This window comes from Toxorhynchites rutilus, chromosome 1, assembly GCF_029784135.1.
Source record: "Toxorhynchites rutilus septentrionalis strain SRP chromosome 1, ASM2978413v1, whole genome shotgun sequence".
In the NCBI taxonomy this organism is placed as follows: Eukaryota; Metazoa; Arthropoda; class Insecta; order Diptera; family Culicidae; genus Toxorhynchites; species Toxorhynchites rutilus.
Genome location: NC_073744.1, coordinates 30,011,185 through 30,031,327, shown reverse-complemented (window position 1 = coordinate 30,031,327; position 20,143 = coordinate 30,011,185). Strand labels below are relative to the sequence as shown.

The 20,143-nt window shown below is 40.3% G+C and overlaps 1 protein-coding gene across 2 annotated transcripts in view; it reads left to right on the top strand.

Moving 5' to 3' along the window:
* Nucleotides 1-20,143, top strand: part of LOC129763401 (tubulin polyglutamylase TTLL5) — a 100,852-nt gene extending 80,709 nt beyond the window's left edge. Inside the window, exons 3-6 of one of the 2 annotated variants that reach the window (XM_055762428.1) lie at nt 5,792-5,872; nt 5,930-6,778; nt 6,840-7,053; nt 7,111-20,143. In XM_055762428.1, coding sequence (XP_055618403.1) covers nt 5,832-5,872; nt 5,930-6,778; nt 6,840-7,053; nt 7,111-8,985 — 2,979 coding nt within the window. In that variant the 5' untranslated portion in view covers nt 5,792-5,831 and the 3' untranslated portion in view covers nt 8,986-20,143. The remainder of the gene's footprint in view (nt 1-5,791; nt 5,873-5,929; nt 6,779-6,839; nt 7,054-7,110) is intronic. The other variant, XM_055762429.1, reaches the window with a different exon arrangement.

Genomic DNA, 20,143 nt, shown 5'->3' with positions numbered 1-20,143 from the left:
TTTAAAGCTCGAATCACCGAAAATTACCCAATGAGTCCTAAGTATCATTCTGTGTGTTCTTTGTGCGATTTCGCTGGTTTAGGTCAATCACGGGGAGTAACTACGAATTGTACAGTCTACCCAAGCTCAAGCTCAACTCAGCTCTTCCACAGAAATTATACACTTCCGCTACAATTTTTTTCGATTCACTTGTAATTTGTGAAGAAATCACGAATCAGTAGGTAAATGTGAGATCGCGTCAAGCTGTTTCATCTAATTTCGGTGCATTAGAAAGGTCCAGATCAAATCTATCTTTAATCGCCCGAATGGTCGTTCGTGGGTTTTTATTTACTTCCCGGATGATTAGCGTTTCCGTTCTTGCATCAGTCTTACTATACGGTCCTCTTCCGGGTCGAACAGCCACGCTTCCGAGCATCGGATGCTTCCGAATGACATGCTGGGCCGCACCACAGCTTTTCCCACACTTTCCAGCAATGTTTCGTTGAGATTCCTTACGCTGGAGGTCACCCACAATAAAATTTCGGGCCTGTGTTAAGATTTGCTTTCCAGCGATTTCCTGAAGCTTCCTCAGTGCCAAAAACACCTCACTGCGCACGAAGAGTTGACTGAACCGCTACGAAAATTATGTTTGTGTCAGATGTAAACAACTAACTGCCAAAACAAAATGCGGTTTAAAATAAATCACGCAAGTGGATTTTTTATGTCATACCCCTAAAAGTACCCATTTAGGGACAAAATACATTTTTTTGTTTTTCTAAAAAATAAATCAACGATACTGAAATGGCAAAATAGTCTACCAACTATCTATTTTTACGTAGTATTGACTGGAATACCGTTTTTTTTTTTGAAAAAAAATAATATTGGATCACTTTGATTTCAAATGGGGGTGGATTTTTTTGTGGAAGGTACAGTGATGGGTACCTTAGGACTAACCGTTTCCGAGATACAACCAATCTAATATAATCTGATTTTTCATGTTTGTCCAGGGTGAGAATGGAGGAGGTTAGATGATGTACACGTGGACACACTGATTGAATATTATATATTTTTTTAAATCTGCTGCAATTTAATTCCAAACACTTCATGCTTCATGCATATTTGCTTGTAGAATCTTGCAAAGAATATGCTCCATCGGTGTTAAAAGCATGTGTGAATAGTGGTTTAAATGATTAAGAAGCAACGACACACAATTGGAAGTACCTTCCTCACTATCGCCGGTGTTTGTGAGAGAAGAGCAAAGCACACCGTTTGTTTCGATTTCGGTACGTAAATACATCAATTCACTTATCAGACTGTGTGGCGCTTCACTGACACGAGCCTTAGAAAGCATTTGAGAAAAAAAACTTACAATTCAACACTGAAGTAAAATATATGAACGACGTGTTCCGATGAACAATTGCAAATATAAATATTAGGGTGGCAATGGACGCATGGAAAAAAAATCATCACCGAATTTCAAAAACCGACCGTGTACATTTTGATTATTGCCCCAAAAAAAATCAACTGTGCTAAGTTCCAGCTAAACCGGTAACAACTTTGTCGAAGACAGTTTTTGTCTAAACAATAAATATCTCTCACAAAATTGTTTTTAGCGCTTTCTATCTAAGTTACATCAGGGCCTTTTTTCATCTTTTTTCACTCTAACTAATCACTCTAACTTTTATATTTAAAATTCTACATCAAAACTGTCTTCGTACTACTTTTAGAGCTTGTCAATACCAACATTTTGCGATGCAGAATTCGTCAATATCTTAATCCTGCTCAATGTTATTGATGGGTTTTCATCCATAAACTCATGATTTCAATTTTAATTTACTCAAACACGAAAAATAACATAGTTTTGAAAATCACATATTATATAGAGTGAAATTTGTTCTTTGAAATTCCGTCAACAAACATTTTTTATGTTTGCCCCAAAAAAAAAAATGACAAACAAATGAAAAGATCGTGTTTTTTGGGAAGAAATATCAACAACTTTTAGTGAAGTTGAGATATTGACAAGTTCTGCATCGCAAAATTTTTTATATTAGTAAGTTCTAAAAGTCTTTCGAACGTAACTTAGAAAAAGGCGCTATATCGATTATTTCAAGAGATAGAAAAAAACATTGCTCTACAAAGATGTCTCAAATAACTGAGACTACAACATTGTCGAGCTATGTTTACCTCTATCTATAAAGATAAGAAAGTTATATTTTGTATTTCATCGACAAGTTTGGTCACCCTATTTTTGATAACATAAAAATGAGCGCTCTGTCATATGTAACAACTTTGTCTAAGACAGGTTTTGTCTAGAGAATAAATGTCGAGCTCTAAATGCTAATTTCCACTTAAATGCATCTCCTGGACCATTGTGCAATGGAAATGATTGTGTAGGGCTGAAGAATAATGATTGAAGTGAATCTCGAATGAATATCATTACTGGTAATGCCAGTACAGATGATCGTGTAAGAGCCGCTTCAAACACTCAATCTGAGGTATTGCACATTTTTTATCAAATTAGACTTTTTGCGAGAATGAATTGCACAGTAAGCTTTTGCATAGGCCAGAAAATTGAAAAATAGTTTTATTCAGAAAACTACTGGCAAGCTCTACAAGTGATCACGAGGTTTAAAATATGGGTAAGCAGAATATAGGAAGCAGAACCCGCAACACAGATTCCAATACAGATTTTCTATTTTCTCTACAGATAAAAAAGATTTTTTAGCTCGGAAATATAGATTTCAATGTGGCAACACTGCGTATCACTCAACTTACTTGCAACATAAAAATGCTGCGACTTTTTTTTATTGAACAGTTGTAATTTATTAGCTGTAAGTTTTTTGTGTTCACGCACTTTCCAGCGAGCGAAGTGCTCTTTTGAGGAAGCGCCTAAGCTTATCTAATTACATCTGCATGAGGTTATTTACATTAAATTTGTATTACAATATTCGTTTTCTCTAATAATTTTCTGCACTATTGGTGGGTTGCTGATGATGGTGGATGATGGCGGCCGATGACGTTGCTTGCCGGTGGTATTAGAAGTTGGAAGACTATAGAAAACTGTTGAATCCTCAGTGTGAACAAGTTCTTCACAGCAATTTTGAATCCGTTCAGGGTTGGACAAATTTTACACGTTGACGGCAACTGGTTGAAAAGTTTACTTCCGATAAAGGAAAACTTTTTACGGCCATACTCTGTTCTAGAGCGAGGGAGTTGATTTCTAACAAATGTTGTATTGTGGTGGTGTTTTGGATCATTCATAATTTTCCACATTCGTACCAATATTTGGAGTTCATAGAGGGCCCTTATCGGTAACACCTAATCGTTGACGTTGGAGTATAGCATGTTGGTAGGATACAGTAGTTCTCGTAGGTTTGCTCTGCTCGCTGAACCCCTAATCGGAACGAGATACTGTATTCGAGAGTGTACCAGGGAGAAATATATCTTCTTAAGACACGTACGCGGCAGAAACGGTGAAGCTCTCCGAAGTATTCCACACAATGAACTCAACTTTTTCTTTAATGCACTAATGTGTGCAGTCCAGCTTACAGTAGTGTCAATTGTCAGACCCAAATAACAGTATTCGTTAACCTTTTCACACGTTATGCCTTGGACTGAAACAGGAACAGGGTCTGGAATTCGCCTTCGCATGGAGTGTATCAACATGTATTTTGTCTTACTAAGATTGAGAGATTAAAAATTTTCGTTGAAAAAGTCCATAAGAAGCGTGACATCCTCCTGGATTAGTCTTGCAATTCTTCCACAGTCGGTCGCCTGGTAGAATACGGAAGTATCGTCAGCAAATAGTCGCACCTTCCCGTGTATCTTCAACTTGCATAAATAATTGATGAATAATAAAAAGAGCACAGGACCTAAATTACTGCCCTGTGGTACCCCAATCGATATGGGATGCTGAGGACTGGAATATTTTCCAACAGACACAAATTGAGTCCAGTTCGTCTGGTAACTCTCCAACAATATCTTAGCCGTTCCTCTTATTCCATAGGATTCAAGCTTCATTATCAGTAGCTTATGATCAGCGGTGTCGAATGCTTTCTTCAGATCGATGAACAGAATTCCACCGAAGCGTTTATTGTCGAGCGAACTATAAATATCCTCTACCAAGTCATTTGAAGCTGCGAGCGTGTTAAAGCCTCCCCTGAAACCATACTGGTGGTTGTCGATTATATTAAAGCGGGAAGTGTACTCAACCAGCCTGGATACAGTGAGTTTCTCGATAATTTTATCGATCGTAGACAGCGTAGACATTGGCCGATAGTTGTTCAGTTCCTTCGTGTCCCCTGACTTGAAAACAGGGACGATCCGAGCGTTTTTTAGACGGTCCGGATACTGTCCAGTTTCGATAATTTCATCGAATATATCTATTAATATTCGTACGAAGAACTCGTGATGGGTTTTAATGAAGTTCGCTGTTATTTTATTTGTCCCGACCGTTTTTTGGGTCTAAATTGTTTATGAGCAGTACTATCTCATTCATGGTGGTTGGTCTCATGAACATGGACGATGAAGAAGATTGCATTGTTCCAAAACGATAAATGTTACGGTTACTTGCGATGGAAGCAGCTAAATCAGACCCAATTTTACAAAAATATTCGTTGAAAGTCGTGCACATCTCCCATTCATTCGGATCGCCGTTACTTGGCTATGTGCATCCGATTTTCCAATTGTTTGCTTTATCAACTTCCAAGCACTGGCCGGTTTGTTCCCATCAAGCATCCGCTGGTAATATTCTCGTTTGCAACGTGCTTTTTTCACTTGCAACATCTTCGATACGTGGGTCAACAGCTCGGCTGCACGTGTATTGTTCGGATTTGCCCGAGCCTCAAATGATTGTCTTTAATGCGTATTAGCCTCCACAAATCGAGCGTCATCCAGGGACAGTGTCCTTTAACTCTGGCCTGCAGCGTAACCGTTCTTGTACAATCTCTGACGTGAGCGTTGTAACGATCAATTATATATATTCCAGCTTCTCATTAGCAGTCATTGACTTGACTTGAATATATTTTTCTCCCAAGCAATTTGGTTTTGAAATCTCTGTTACGAAACACATTTCGGTGGGAACTAAAGCTACCACTATTTTCATGTATTTGCAACGCAAATTTTCCCCCAGGCACCATGGTTTTGAAGTCTGTAGTTTCATAAAATATATTAATATATTCATTTTCACTGTGACGAATTGTTATGGAGTGCCCAAAATGATTGATGCGAAACTTTCGTAAATCTATCAGAAAATGCCTGAACAATAATTGCGAGTACAAGAGGAAGCTTGTATCTTCAATTTCGACGAGGCTAAGGCTGATATTCGCAATATTCTGAATTTTCATCTAGTGTATTTTCAAATCAATCCGTGCCACTGTTCCATAATTCGCTGCAAAATGTACAAATACAAGAAAGTGGCTTTTTTCTATTGAAAAAACATGATGCTTGAGCATCTACCATCGCGTAGTGAGTGCACTAAAATGTTTCAGTGATTCGATTGTATTTCACTCCAGATTGAAGCACATCAGCCAACAGTAAGTGTATTAATCCGCTGTCACGAGTCTAGATTGTAAAAAAGGGGAAAGGATAGCGAAGGTGGGAGCAGACGCATAGGCGACATTCGCGTGGAATGCAAATCCCCACTGCATGCTCGAGCATTCTGCAGTTCAACTTTCCATTAACCGCCACTATATGACTACAAATTGATGAACAAAGAGGCGGACCCATAAGAGACATCTAATCGCAATCATGAATGCATTCACGTTGAAAGCACATTTTAATCGGATTTATTTTCACTTCGCTATCATTGCAGGCGCAAGCTGAACGGATTCTCCAGCTTGGACCTGTTTATTATGCCTATATCGGACAAACCCCGATTGAATCATCCGTTGAAGTGAGTGTTGTGTCTATTTATATGCAATGCAACAGTTTGATTTTTTTCTTTCATCAGTGCCAAAAAGCCAACGCCTGCCGCACCGAATCCGTGGGTAACAGGTGGCCCTCCCGGCGGCAAGGACGCCGTCCTGGTGTTCCGAACGAGTGCCCTCTCCCCGGTCAGCACTAGTGGCGATGGATCGGACAGTTTGTCCTCGGGCGCGGGCTCCTTCACGCCCGACTCGGCCTCAGCTGCCTCGAGTTCCACGGCAGACCCAACCAAACAACCTGCCCGAATCCTCCCTAGCGATAAGTTAGCCAATAACTCGAAAGTACTCGCGACACTGCCTAAAAACTTTAACGTTCAACGAAAATCAAATAGTATTAGTAGCACCACTAGCAATAGCAACGATGACGAGGACGACGACGACGATGATGAGGACGAGGACGAGGACGAGGAAGAAGGCGAGGCGGAAGCGGAGGAAGAGGACGAGTATAACGATGAGGTAGGTGCGTCGAGCTCAAGTGTTGGGAAGAAATCCAAAAAACGCCACTTGGAATCATCCAGCTCGTCCAGCTCGTTGAGTAACACCAGCCGGGATGGTGACGAACCCGAGTCTGATCTTCCCACGTCGAAATCGGAACCACTGCTGGCCGTGGTCGAGAAAAAGCTCTCCCGGAAGAGCATAGAAAACAAGGAAAACCAAAGCATAGCTAAGGCGGAGATGCCAGCTGCTCAACTGAACATTTACTATAAGTTCATCAACACCGAGACGCGGTTGCTGCGGAAGATTCTCAACGCCCACGGTATGGGTGAGAGTGGATCCGACAGTAACGATTTCAATCTGCTCTGGACCGGTATTCACCTGAAGCCGGATATACTCCGGAATCTGGCGCCCTACCAGCGGGTGAATCACTTTCCTAGGTTAGTGAGGCTGTTTGCTTTTTTTTTGTTGAATTTTTGAAATTGTGATTGTTCGTTGCAGGTCTTACGAGCTGACGCGGAAGGATCGTCTCTACAAGAATATCGAACGGATGCAACATCTGCGCGGGCTGAAGCATTTCGATATTGTGCCCCAGTCTTTCTTACTGCCACAGGACTACAAGGAACTAATCGCTGCCCACAACAAATGCCGCGGACCGTGGATCGTGAAACCGGCCGCATCCAGCAGGGGACGCGGCATATTCATCGTGAATTCGGTAGGCTCTCAAATGTTACGAATCGCTTTTGGAGGAATTATCCCCATGTCTTTCTAGCCGGATCAGATAGCTTCGTACGAGCAGGTGGTGGTGGCCAAATACATCACCGATCCGCTCTGCATCGATGGGCATAAGTGCGACATCCGGCTGTACGTAGCCGTGACGTCGTTCGATCCGCTAATCATATACATCTACGAGGAGGGTCTCGTCCGGTTGGCAACAGTGAAGTACGACCGAACGACGGAGAACCTGTGGAACCCATGCATGCATCTGTGCAACTACAGCATCAACAAGTACCACACAGATTACATCAAGTCGAACAATGCCGGCGACGAGGATGTGGGTCACAAGTGGACCCTCAGTGCATTGCTGAGGCACTTGCGCAGTCAGGGCTGCAATACGGAGCAGTTGATGTTGAACATCGAGGATCTGATTATCAAAGCAATCTTCTCGTGTACCCAGCCGATCGTGTCGGCATGTCGAATGTTTGTGCCCAACGTTGGCAACTGTTTCGAACTGTACGGTTTCGATATTTTGATAGACGACACGCTGAAACCGTGGCTGTTGGAGATTAATCTCTCCCCTTCGTTGGGCTGTGATACTCCGCTTGACACAAAAGTGAAAGCATGTCTACTGACAGACCTCCTGACGATGGTTGGCATTCCGGCGATTAGTCCGCTTCAGAAGGCCTGCTACGATAGCAAGGGACAGAAGATTAGGAATCTGTCCACCCCGTATCGGAGAGTGAATTCGGCTGATTTCGTACACAGCACTGGTACCGGTGGCAAGAAAGATCACCCCCAGCAGGCGGAGCCGACGAAGAAGCTACAAACAACTCTCAGCGCTTTAACGGCTGAGGAGCTGAAGATCGTGCGTTTCGCACGGTCACAATACGAACGACGGGGAGGGTTTGTGCGTATTTTCCCCACCAGCGACAGCATGTCCCGCTATGCGGCGTTTTTGGACCCCGTCACGGGGATACCCACATCAGCAATCACTTCGTCCGGCAGCGGCACATATCTCATGATCATTCCGCACAACTACAATCAGATGCTGCACACTCAACTGTTTCCGCAGGGTAGTGAGAGCGAGAATCGGATCATCCATCGCATCCAGAAGTACGAACGGGCGTTGGAAAGTTCCCTCCCGATAACGATTGGGCCGAAACATACCGCCCCAAAGTGTGTGGATGAGGCGAAGAAGTTGCGATTGCAGATTAGGAAATTAATCGAGAATGGTCACGAGCTGAGCATTCTTCAGGCCAGACGTGCCTTCGGGCTCTATCTGGAGTACATTCTCAAGCGTCTTTCGTCGGAGCCGAAGCATAGCCACGAGGAGCTGGTGATGAAGTTTCTTTACCGCGTTGGAGCCCATCTGAAGACGCCTTTTTTCTTTCGAAATTTCGGCAACAAGGCACTCGGGAAGGATCGTGGCGCCATGGTAGCAAAGCAGCTGGGAGACTATCTGCATCTGTTCAACAAGGAGTCGGAAGCGTTCGTGGACAGTTTCGACATGGTCGGAATGGTTCCGATCAAGCTGTTCAACGACTTTCTGATGCAAGCCAGCGAGGCGGATGTGGAATCGGTGCTCACGCTGCACACCAACCTGACCCAAACGATGCCCTTCCTGTACAGCGGGTGTTCCTCCAGTATACCACCGGCGCCACCCATCCCGGTAGGAGCGCATGGCTTTCTCAAGGCACTGCCATGCATGGCCCCCGGTGGGGCCAACAAGGAGCTTATCCGGCTCGATCCGTACTTCAAGGGATCGAGCGAGCCGAGAGCCAGCAGGGTGGGGCTCGGTACCGTCGGCCGGTCCGATTTCCGGACAGACAAGAGCACGCGGCTGTCGCCGATCAAGAAGAAGCCGCCAGTTGGGAGCATGGTGAAATCATCGCGGGAGAGAGACCAACGGTCGAATTGGCTGTACTAGATAGAGTGCTGCCTATCGTTTCAAATTGTGTTGATCAATGAAATTAACGTGTTATTTTTTTCCGTGGAGAAGGTGCTTCCTATTGGTGTGAAACAAACGAAGTGAAATTTTTGGTAAGAAAAGAATTTTGATTCACATCGTTCGAATATAAATGCTCGAATACCGGACTAATAATGGTAAAATGGTTGCACTTTCTCCCAAAACTGAGTTTACATGGTCCAGTTTTGGTTTTTTAAAACTTTAGATTTTACGGCAAACATGTGAATCTTTTGATAAGTCGCCGAGAATCAAAGAAAAAGAAGAAGGGTAACAAAACAAAACTAAACGTACACCAAATCTATTTTTATAAGATGTCGTATTCTACACACAGCTGATTGATTTCCAACGACAATTTACAGTATGTAAAAAAAGTTCATCCATCCTCAGTCAATTTTAACATTTCCTTCAGACTATCATCCAAAATTGTTGCGAATCGAGGAAGTAATCGTGGGGAGGACACTGATTTCTGACAGCTTTATTTTTGATGACTAAACTACTATAATTTTAAATTGTATAACACTCATGTGGTTTAAGGTTTAAGTGCGGCTAATAACTTACAATTCAGTGGACATAGTAGATATGGCCCGAATTACTCCTCTCTATCTTATTAGCTCCTATCGTTACCTGACGTATATGGTTCTAACAATCAACAAAAACGTTTCACAAGTCTTTTCACAGCAGACCGTTTGAAATATTGCTCTCGAGATGACGTGCTTTTGCGAGATTTGTGTCGGCTTCCTCTGGTCGAGAAGGATCTTTCGCCAATGTTATTGATTTCTCGGCTGCTGTGGCTACAAAAATGATTATTATTTTTCTATCGGTGTTGCTTGGATTGTGTTTCCAAATCATCAATTCATCAATTTTAAAACTAATCGATGAATTTGTGCCGTATTTTGCTGATAGAGTAGACAAACTCATAGAGTATGACTTTATTTACAAACAGCAGTCTGCTTTTTTTTGCGAAATTAAAAAAAAATCTTTGACCCAAGGAGAAATAAAAGTAACTTCTGATTTTGCAGAGAATTATTCATTCATAATTCAAAATGCGGCACAGGGTTATCACTGGAATAACTCGCGAGCAACTATTCACCCATTTGAAATATACTACAAAAAAGATGGTAAACTAGAAAACGTAAGCGAGGCTCGTGCATGGTTTGGACGGAATTCTGTGCAACCGAAAAGCTCAAAATGGCTTTCACATCATTCAAGGATTACGCAAATGTTCTGGATTTCTCTCTCCTACCATTTCTGTGTGGATATCGTCACAAAAATTTCACATTCCAGCAAAACAGTGCTACTATTCTTACCAGCAAGTAAACTAAGCAATGGATTAAGGACCAAAAACTATTTTTTTGGACTGGTCGGCTCGCTCTCCCGACTTGAATTCTGTTGAAAATCTTAGGGGGGATCCTTGTACGCAGAATCTACACTGAGGGAAATCGGTACACCACGACTGAAGAGCTCAAAGTCGCAATTTCGAAAAAATGGAAAAATATCGAGAAATCCGTTCAGCAGAATTTGGTAAATACACCCAAAATTGATTTTTAGCTCATGTTTTGTCATCCCGATTTATGACATTAAATGAGAGACATAACATAACAGAAAATGTCATGACTCACAAATACTGGTAAGCATTTGTGTAATATACATGGTACAGCAATATATAAAATATACAAAATATATAAAATATATACAAAAAATATACGAAAGACAAATAAGCTTTCCGCATACTTTGCCACATACACGGCCCAGACCGAGATAGATATTGTTCTCCTTCATGCGCTCCTTTTTACTCTTAGGAAACACTTCCCAACTTCATTTTTTAATCAGGTGCAATAATATCACGTATTTGCTGAACAACTACTGAAGCATCATTAGCCATGTGGATAGCGTGGTCGTGTAAAATAGCTTTGCATTCCAGCCGGCCTTGGTTCGATCCCCATTGACGTCCTATGGACTCTTTTCTTGCACAATCCCAAATGAAATGAGAAAAGAAAACAGAAAGAGATGTCTGCACGCATACGAACCATTTTTAAACTTTTAAAACAGCTCATTATTTGCGCATTTGACTCTCCAGCACAGTAAATGGTATCATTTCTGCCAAAGATGAAATGTTTTCTGCCAACGCTAGTTTGGGTGTAGTATTCCAACACGAATTCTCGAGGTCATTAGTCGAATTGGCAAGGTTACCAATTATTGGCATGTAAATCAGCCGATCGTTTTGAATTTTTCATTGATAATACTTATGAATTTTGAAGTGGTCTTATAGAAACTGGACAGCTGAAATTATCATATTTAAGCACAATAAATAAACAAATAACTCTTTTGAACGGAATTGACGTTAAATATACTTTATTATAAGCATTCAACAATGTATGAATGTATCTAGTTGAAATTTTAACTGTTTGTGTTGCAACGAGATAAAATCAGGGTCGTCTTATAGAAGTTTTACAGAGTGTATGTATAAAAGGGAAGACAGCTCATTGCAAGCGAGATGTAAGATGATGTTTGATGTAATAGGAGGATTACATTCACCCTCCACACATCATTTATCTTAAAAAAAACCTAAACTCAGGGATAGATAGTTCATTGTGCTGTCGAATACATGATCAAATGTTTACTTTAAACCTGCTGGATTTTAAAATGCTATCCGCCGTTACCCACTCTGGCGTATACTTTAAACGGAATGCGTAGCATCGTTATATACATATACATTCAATTCCTCCCGATAACTTATTCCATTTGCAGATGCTGTGATCATGGTTTTTTTACCGGCTTCATGCAGTTCTCTGCTATACTGATTTACTGAAGATATAATGATTTCGAAAAGTGGCATTTATACCACGTTGGAGACAGTATTGCACATAGTCTTCTCTATTCAAGGAAGACGGCTGTTTTCATGATTTCTGGGTAGTTCTCCTCATCCAAGCTTCTTCGTGTATGTTCGCCAATTTAGAGCGATATTCCATAATAAACAACACCGATATGCCCCCGAATTTAAAGTGGGGGCTGTTGAAGTTCAGCCGATGATCTCCCATTTATCATGTGGGACAAAAACACGTTCCATTGGAATGGGTTTCTCAGTTCTACCGGTGATTGCGCAAAAATGAAATGACTTCGTCCATTCCTCCGCATCTTTCGTCATACATGTTTATCAAACTCGCTCTCTCAAAATATTTTCAAAACCCATTACGTTTTTCGCGTAAAGATTTCGATCCATCATCGTATAAAATTACCACATCTATCAAACGCGGTCGTCATTCTTTCTAACCATCACGATCATCTCAATCCGCTACTTGAATAAGAAACGCGGTCGTCCCGATTCGCTACAAACGCTCAAATAGCGGTGTTCTCGATCCGCCACAAACATGCGAAGCACGGTCGTCTCGATTCGTTACAAACTCTGTGGTCGTTTCGATTCGCTACAAATATTCAAAGAACGGTTGTCACGATCCGTTACAAAATCTGCGATCGTCTCGATCCGCTACAAACTGTGGTCGTCTCGGTCCGCTACAAACTCTGCGGTCATCTCGATCCGCTACAAACTCTGCGGTCGTCTCGATCCGATACAAACATTTAAAGCATGGTCGTCCCGATCCGTTACTAACTCTGCGGTCGTCTCGATTAGCTACAAACATTTAAAGCATGGTCGTCTCAATCCGTTACAAACTTGGGGGTCGTATCGATCTGCTACTAACTCTGCGGTCGTCTCAATACTGCCGGTTTTCCAAACATTAACAGTTTAACTCAACCGCAAAATTGTAGTCGAAAAAAAAACAACCGTATCACGAAAACCGAACTAAATTTAGTAAAATATAGGTGGCAGGGCTGCGTTGCATAGCAACACGCTTCATATTTCATCGCTACTTCATGTTCCACCAGGCATCATCTTCCACTCCTCTTCGAGGTTATCTTCATTATTCAGCTGTTTTGTAGAGACCTTCGGTTTCTGTTGAAACTAACATTTTCCGCTCTCGCAATTTTCCATTGTTTATCTAGTTTATTTACCGACGTTATCGACAACTTTGACACAGAGTAACTTGATTGTCACCGGATTGATTACCGGCACTTATTCTATTCGCAAAAACTATTCTGTAAACGTTGAAATCGAAATCCTTACAAACGTCGATTGAAATGTCTGCAACATCTGGCGAGCGGGCTATTATAGTCATTGTCAGTACAATATCTGGGAACCCGTAAGAGGCTGGTATGGCGAAGCCGGCGGGCTGGAGAATGAAGATTGGTCTCCTGTAGCAGCCTACCGCTGTCTATATAGTCACGAATTGTGTCAAAAACGGAGAGTCCCTGTAGGAAGTCTCGGCGACTCGATGCCTTTTTGGAAATGAATGAGCGCCAGGACGCACTCCTTATTCAAGAACAGTACGAACCAACCACTCAGATAATGTTTTAGAGCGTAACGTTGTCGAATTACACAGTGTTGCGGCGTAGAAATACAAGCATGGCGTTAGCTTTCGCGAACGATATAGATATGTGTTCGTTGAATCGTAGTTTGCTGTCCAGGACCAGTACAAGTTCGTTTATGGAATCAACTCTTGCAAGAGTCAACTGGTTCATCGAGTACTCAAATTTGAACTGCGACTGACCAATCTAGCATCTTGTTGATCGCACGGTTAACTGACCACTTAGGTCACGCACGTCGTGATTAAAAAGAACAAAGATCAAAGGTCCCAATTGACTGCCTGGCGGAACACCCGACGGTATTGAGAAGATCTCAGAAAAACTTAACGAAGGTCTTTGTGGATAATATATATGATTCTAGCCAGCAAACAATCCACGGAGGTAGACCATTCAGTTTTGAGACGGCGAGATTGTGAGGTGCTTTAACGAAAGCCTTCGGAAAGTCTATGGACATGGCGTCTTTTTATTGACACTTTTTATTGATGCTGTGAGTAGCTGCACTTTTTCATAAATCCATGTGAAAATTCGAGATTATTGATCGAACATCTGTCACGCAAAAGACTTTCAAACACCTTACCCGAACAGCTAAGGATCGAAATGAGGTGTTAAATTTTCCACGCTGTGCGTATTACAAGCTCTAAAGCAACACAGGAAGAGCGATTCGTGTAAAAGGATGACTTGCTCGAGATTATCGCGATTCTCAAGATGTACGGCTTTGCAATTGCAATCAGAAGACTGATTCGACACCACCGCCACGTCAGAATGCACTAGTGCGAGGATTCCAGTCACAACGGTAGATGGAGCAGTTTTCAGCGAGCTCAGCATTCGAGATGCTCACAACGTCCTTGAGACGCTTATTTTCCCAGCGATGCATTCATTCGTCTAAAACAGCGATACTCAACCTTTTTCTCATAGGGGCCACAAACACGTGTTAGTCATGCTGCAGCGGGCCCCAAAGAAGAAAAAGATGAAGAAAAAAAAGAAAAAGATGAATGAAGGAGGGTGATGTTCAAGACACGACCGCACTGTTAACATAGAGCTACGAAATTATTACCGGTGAGCACAAACATTGAAGAAATTTAATAATAAAACTCTTTGATACAAATATGTGATAGCAATGACATAGCAATGCGGAGCGCGAACGTTTCACGAAGCAATTTGAGTAGATTGTCAAATTAATTCTAAACATCAAAATGTTGCTCACTGTCTAGAGCACTGAAACTGGAATACTGAGTTTCTCGAATATCAAAGTAGTTTTTCAGTATCTCCTAGCAAAATTACATCTCCAACCCAGAACGAAACATCTTAGCAGATCCAGAACAGTAACAGAAAATCCGAACCGAACCTATTATACAACCTATTATAAGAACCTTATTATAAGCAATACTATCGAATCAAAATTTCTGCTTCAGTTTTTCACCGAAGAACACAACTCTCAACGTTGAAAAATACCTTACGTTACTTCCAACCCGAAAACAATGAACTCACGAAAGTTTAATGATCGATTGAAAAAATCACAAATTAGTCATTCAAGATTTATCATTCATCCAAGTAGCAAGGCTTTCCAAACAGTATTTCACAAGACCGGGTTGTTTGATTTGGTATTTCAAATTGATCTTTTTCAAGGCTAGCGGTGAAAAAAATGGGAAACTTTAAATCTTCTACAATTCAAAACAACATCATTACACCAATAAATCCATACACACTCCTGAATTCACAGAAGCTCTCTTCAGGCGAACATGAATATTCAATAGATTAGAATGCATCGAAAACTCTTAAACAACTCTTCAGTCGAAAATTTTAGTGGCCCTGAGAAGGACCGATGGGTTTGTTTTGTTTTGTACACGCAGCTGAAAATGGTTGATTAATGATTCATTTTTGTCCTCGCGAGAGCAGTACACGCACTCAGAACAATACACGTAACGCATTTAGTATTTATCGCGGTATTTTTCCCTTACTACATATTATATCTTTATCCCATACTACCGTTATCTATTTGATAACGCATAACGCTTGAAATCAACAATTCGTACAATCTCCACGGTATGGAAACCGACGGGGTACCTTCTATTTAATATTTTTCTTCTGCTTTGATTCCGCTGTATACAATACTTGCTTCTTGCATATTCTAAAGATGCTTTCTTAAGCGAAAAAAATTGTTCAACACAGCCACAGCCAACGACATGCATCGACAAATCTTGACTAAGATGAACTTTCAAACAGGTACTCATATTTATACGCTGCAGTTTTGAGATATTGAAACAAGTTTTTGGGTCAATTAGTAAACAGCATTACTCATACACCTTTCATCTTCCGAATGAAGTGATTGACATACCACTTTGTACAACTGACAGAGGTGTTAGCGCTTGAAACTTTGCACTCCAAACGTAACGCTCTTGTTTCAGAAATTTTAAACTTACACCCCAGTACAGATTTAAATGTGATGTGATGCAAAAATACAGAGGAACTCTTCACCAGACGGCATACAAATCGACGTGGTGTCCCAAAAAAATTGCACCATACAGTGCGATATCTATCATTCATTCTTCCTTAGAATCGAGCAAAACCATTGTGTGTGACATCAGCATTGGAAAGACTGCTGTTTGATAGCTGGAGCGAGACGACTTGAATGATGATGGTGATGATGATGTTTCGAATTATAGAGGCTTTCAAATTCATCAGTTCATTCGCCTCTAGCCTTGTAAAAGACCAATTTGGGAAACTCTACTGAACACTCCCGTCTGGTCGCTAGCTAGATGATTGATGAATTGTGAATACTGTGTTTTGAAATCGTGAATGGCTTGTTTATACTTAATGACTAGAATACGGGGGAGCTAAGAATGCAATATTATCTCCATCCACATTGTCCGTAGAAAGAAAGCTGCAATTGAATTTCAAGCGACCAATTTACGTCTGTTTTATTAGCAGTGATATCTGAATATTGAACCTTCCTCATACATACTCGGCCACAAGAACACGATAGGAAAAATTGTTTTCTTCCAATTTTCCTTAATTTGACCCTTTAACGAGCCGTGAGAACTAGGCATGTAATCAACGCAAATTCCAATACAACGACATGTTAGCATGCTAAAATACACAAAATACTTTTTTTAATACGTGAAACAATTAAAAACATTGAAAAAATTGGTGGCAATATAGTTGCCACCTACCCAGGTAGCGTAAAATGTTGGTGGTAATATAGATGCCACCTGCCCGTCTAGCTGGAAACACTTGATGGTGAAAATAATTTTTTTGTATTTAAATTTTTGATGATAGTTTCAACAAAAACAACTAATAAAACTCATGATCAGACTCAGCAGGTCCTAAACGATTAATATACATTGAAAACTTCAGCAAAATGACTGTTTTTCAATGACTTTACGGGAAATTTGCTCGGGCTGCTCTAAATTGGGAGTTGTTAACACAAAAATGGCTCAAAAATGAATAGTTTTTTTTATTTTTTTGCGCTCAAAAAAATCAGGCATGTTGCTAGACATCAGAAAAAGTTACCACCTAAGGTCCGAAGTAATAATTTATTGTTAAAGAAGAGAAAAAAATCGTTGGTGGCAATATAGATGCCGGTACCCGTTAAAGGGTTAAATCATTTATGGCTTGGGGAACCGTAATGTATAAATTGCTGAAAAATTGAAGAATATTCGCTTCGACTGGAATGCAAACCATCAATATTGATTCATAGCTAAAATAAATATTAACGGTAAAACTATTTCATAGAAAACCGCGACATTTGATTTGGTACCATTACTGAAAGACTTATTTTAGTCTTATTTAAAAAAAAAAGGTAATGATTTCATATTAATATTTTCATATTGATATTTTCATTTTTATTCAGGATTAGCCCTAATGATCGGAAGATATTTAATCTACTAATACCACTTAACTAGACAACTAACTAATGTCTAGATGTGTAATGTGTTAAACTCCGTTATTCTCATCTCATTTTACCAAAATTATCTCTTATGTTTTCGTGATTGTTATTCATACAAAATTAAAATGGACCAGGCGGGACAACCAAAAGAGCCTAATGGGCCGCTGGTGGCCCTCGGGCCCAGGTTGAGTATAGCTGGTGTAAATGTTTACCCTTGACGAACTCCAGTTTCAACTCTTCTACTACGGCTCTCCAGAGCAGAAAGTAAGACGTCGTAGCTTTCGGTGGTGCACTGTTTATTTCTACAGGAAGAACCACTCTACTTAAACTTTTAAACTATTTCAGCAATTGTATTTTTGCTTAATTGGACGATATCAGCAAGTTAACGGTTGCTTCTACCGGTGGCATGATGTTCTATTATCAGTTTCCGGACACTCAGAAAAATTTTGGGCAACTAACACCAACTTTGATCACGAAATACAAAAAACTGTATACGATGTTTACATTCGATAGAGTGACATGAACGGCGTAATACACATCAAAATGGGACTAAGCATATTTGGGTTTATTCGGGTGGATAAACTTTTTTTGCATGTTTTGCTTTCGTTTTTAGATTCTCACGACACAACTCTTTAAGATAAGGATAATTTCAAGCTCATTTGATTAAAGAACACTATAAAAAATTCGAAACAAAATTAAAACAGCCGAATAATCATCCCAGTTTTAAACAAAAAACAGAACAATTGCAAATTACGAACAGGGGTGGTTTTTTTACATACTGAATATTTGTGTGAAGTTGGTGGAATTTTGCTGCATGTCACGATCATCTTCAACTTGCCTTGACTAGTCTTGTTGTTGTCATTCTGAAAAGCGGAAGTTCTCTAACGGTTCGCTTCACATATCTTTGTTGTGTTTTTTCAGCTGGTGTTCAAATACAAAAGTAGATTTCAACGTTCGAACGAATTTCTGTTCACTAGGGATGAGTAACAATGAACAGTAATCGATATATGTAGCCGATTTATTGTGAATCGCCTTCTTCGCAACTGATTCATATCAAGGAAATTCTAACTGATACGAAATAATCTGATTTCAACATAGTTTGGAGCTCCTTCATTCATAATAATTTATATAATTCACAATTATTTATTTCATCAATTGTATGATTTGGATCACGTTTAGTTAACCTTTCGATGTGTAAGCAGAAACAGGATTATGATACGTATCTATACAAAGGTTTATTCCGTAGCTGACGACAAAGCGGAAAATAGATAATCAGTATTAATTTTCCCATCCCACTGTCAGTGATTAAACGCATATGAGCGCAAAAAAAAAGAAACCAGACAGAATACAAGACGTGTCCCAATTTTTCCTAGTCCAGAAATCCTACCCATTATAACTAAAACAGATTAAACGAGGTTTGAGCTTGTGATACACTTTAGCCGCGCGATCCGGAGACGGAAAATGTGCTTTCATCACCGAGAAAACAGGAGGAGGAACGGGTTGACCTAACTCTGCCTGGCAAAGCGGAACTCAAAACAATCGTCACTGCGATAGCTTAGCGCGCAACATTGCAGAAATAAAAAAGATATAATAAAGTATAGAGTTTGGAACAGAACACCACTTATATATTACCTTAGGCCAAAGATTTGGTTTTAGTGAGAAACACACACCCAGAGAATATTTAGGATTTTAAGAGAGATGGAACAAGTTACTCCAGCAAAAAAAAATCGAATCTAGTCACAGTAGGTAGTGATTTCGCTCAAACGAGTCACATAATTATATTGACAAAGCAACCAAAACAGATTTTAGCTTTTCAGAATAATCAGTTGAAACTATCGAGTCCTGCCAGAGAGAGAGAGAGAGATTATATAGAGCACACATCACGATGCGTTCCGGCTGCCACAAATGGTAACAACTTAGACATTCAAGCATTGAAAGCAAATAGAGAATAGAGACAAGAAATACATAAACGATAGAGTCGCCGTCGAAGTTTAAATCTAGACTATATAATATTAGGATGGTCCGAAGCATATATTTTTGATATTTAGCAGTTACAAATTATAAACCGAAAAAAACGCTAATTACTGGAAACTATTACTCGAACGTATCATTTCGCATCATCATCATCGATATATTTAACAAAATGAAAAAGACACAATGATGCGAATAGAAGCACGTAGCACGTAAGACAACATTTCGCCTTTTGCAAGAAACACGACAAAAAACATACAAACGAGAACAACACGCAACAATAACAGTAGAACTAACTAGGCAGCAGATTGCACCCAAGATTCGATTTTAAAGACACAAGATTTGAAGCACAAAGAAAGATATAAACCGTTCACTCGTTACAGCCTTCGTCCAAAAGTAGGTCGTTACAAAAAAAAAGTTTGCAATCGATTTTAAAAATCTACAGTAATGATAGGCTTTTTATCACTCGATAGATGCCTGCGGAAAAACTAGCGGATGTTTTTACAATCGATCCCTATTCAGCTATCATAGTCAATAGGAACCAATTTTGCGTTGATTTGTTTGTTGTCGGTATGTATAACGTTTTTCCGCCGATCCTTCACCGCGCTCGATTACTGCTAAATAATACCGTTGAGAACTCTTACTCATCATACGATTTGCTCTTTTGATACTGTTTGATTGGAACTTGTATAAGGAACACTCCGCGCAAACCCTCCCAAACATGCGTACTTCGCGTACTTAAAACATCGCAATACTGAATTGAAGTGAAAGCGAAAAACAAGGAGAAATATTTCAATAAAACTTTACTGATGATACAATACCAACCCGTAGATTGGATTGGCT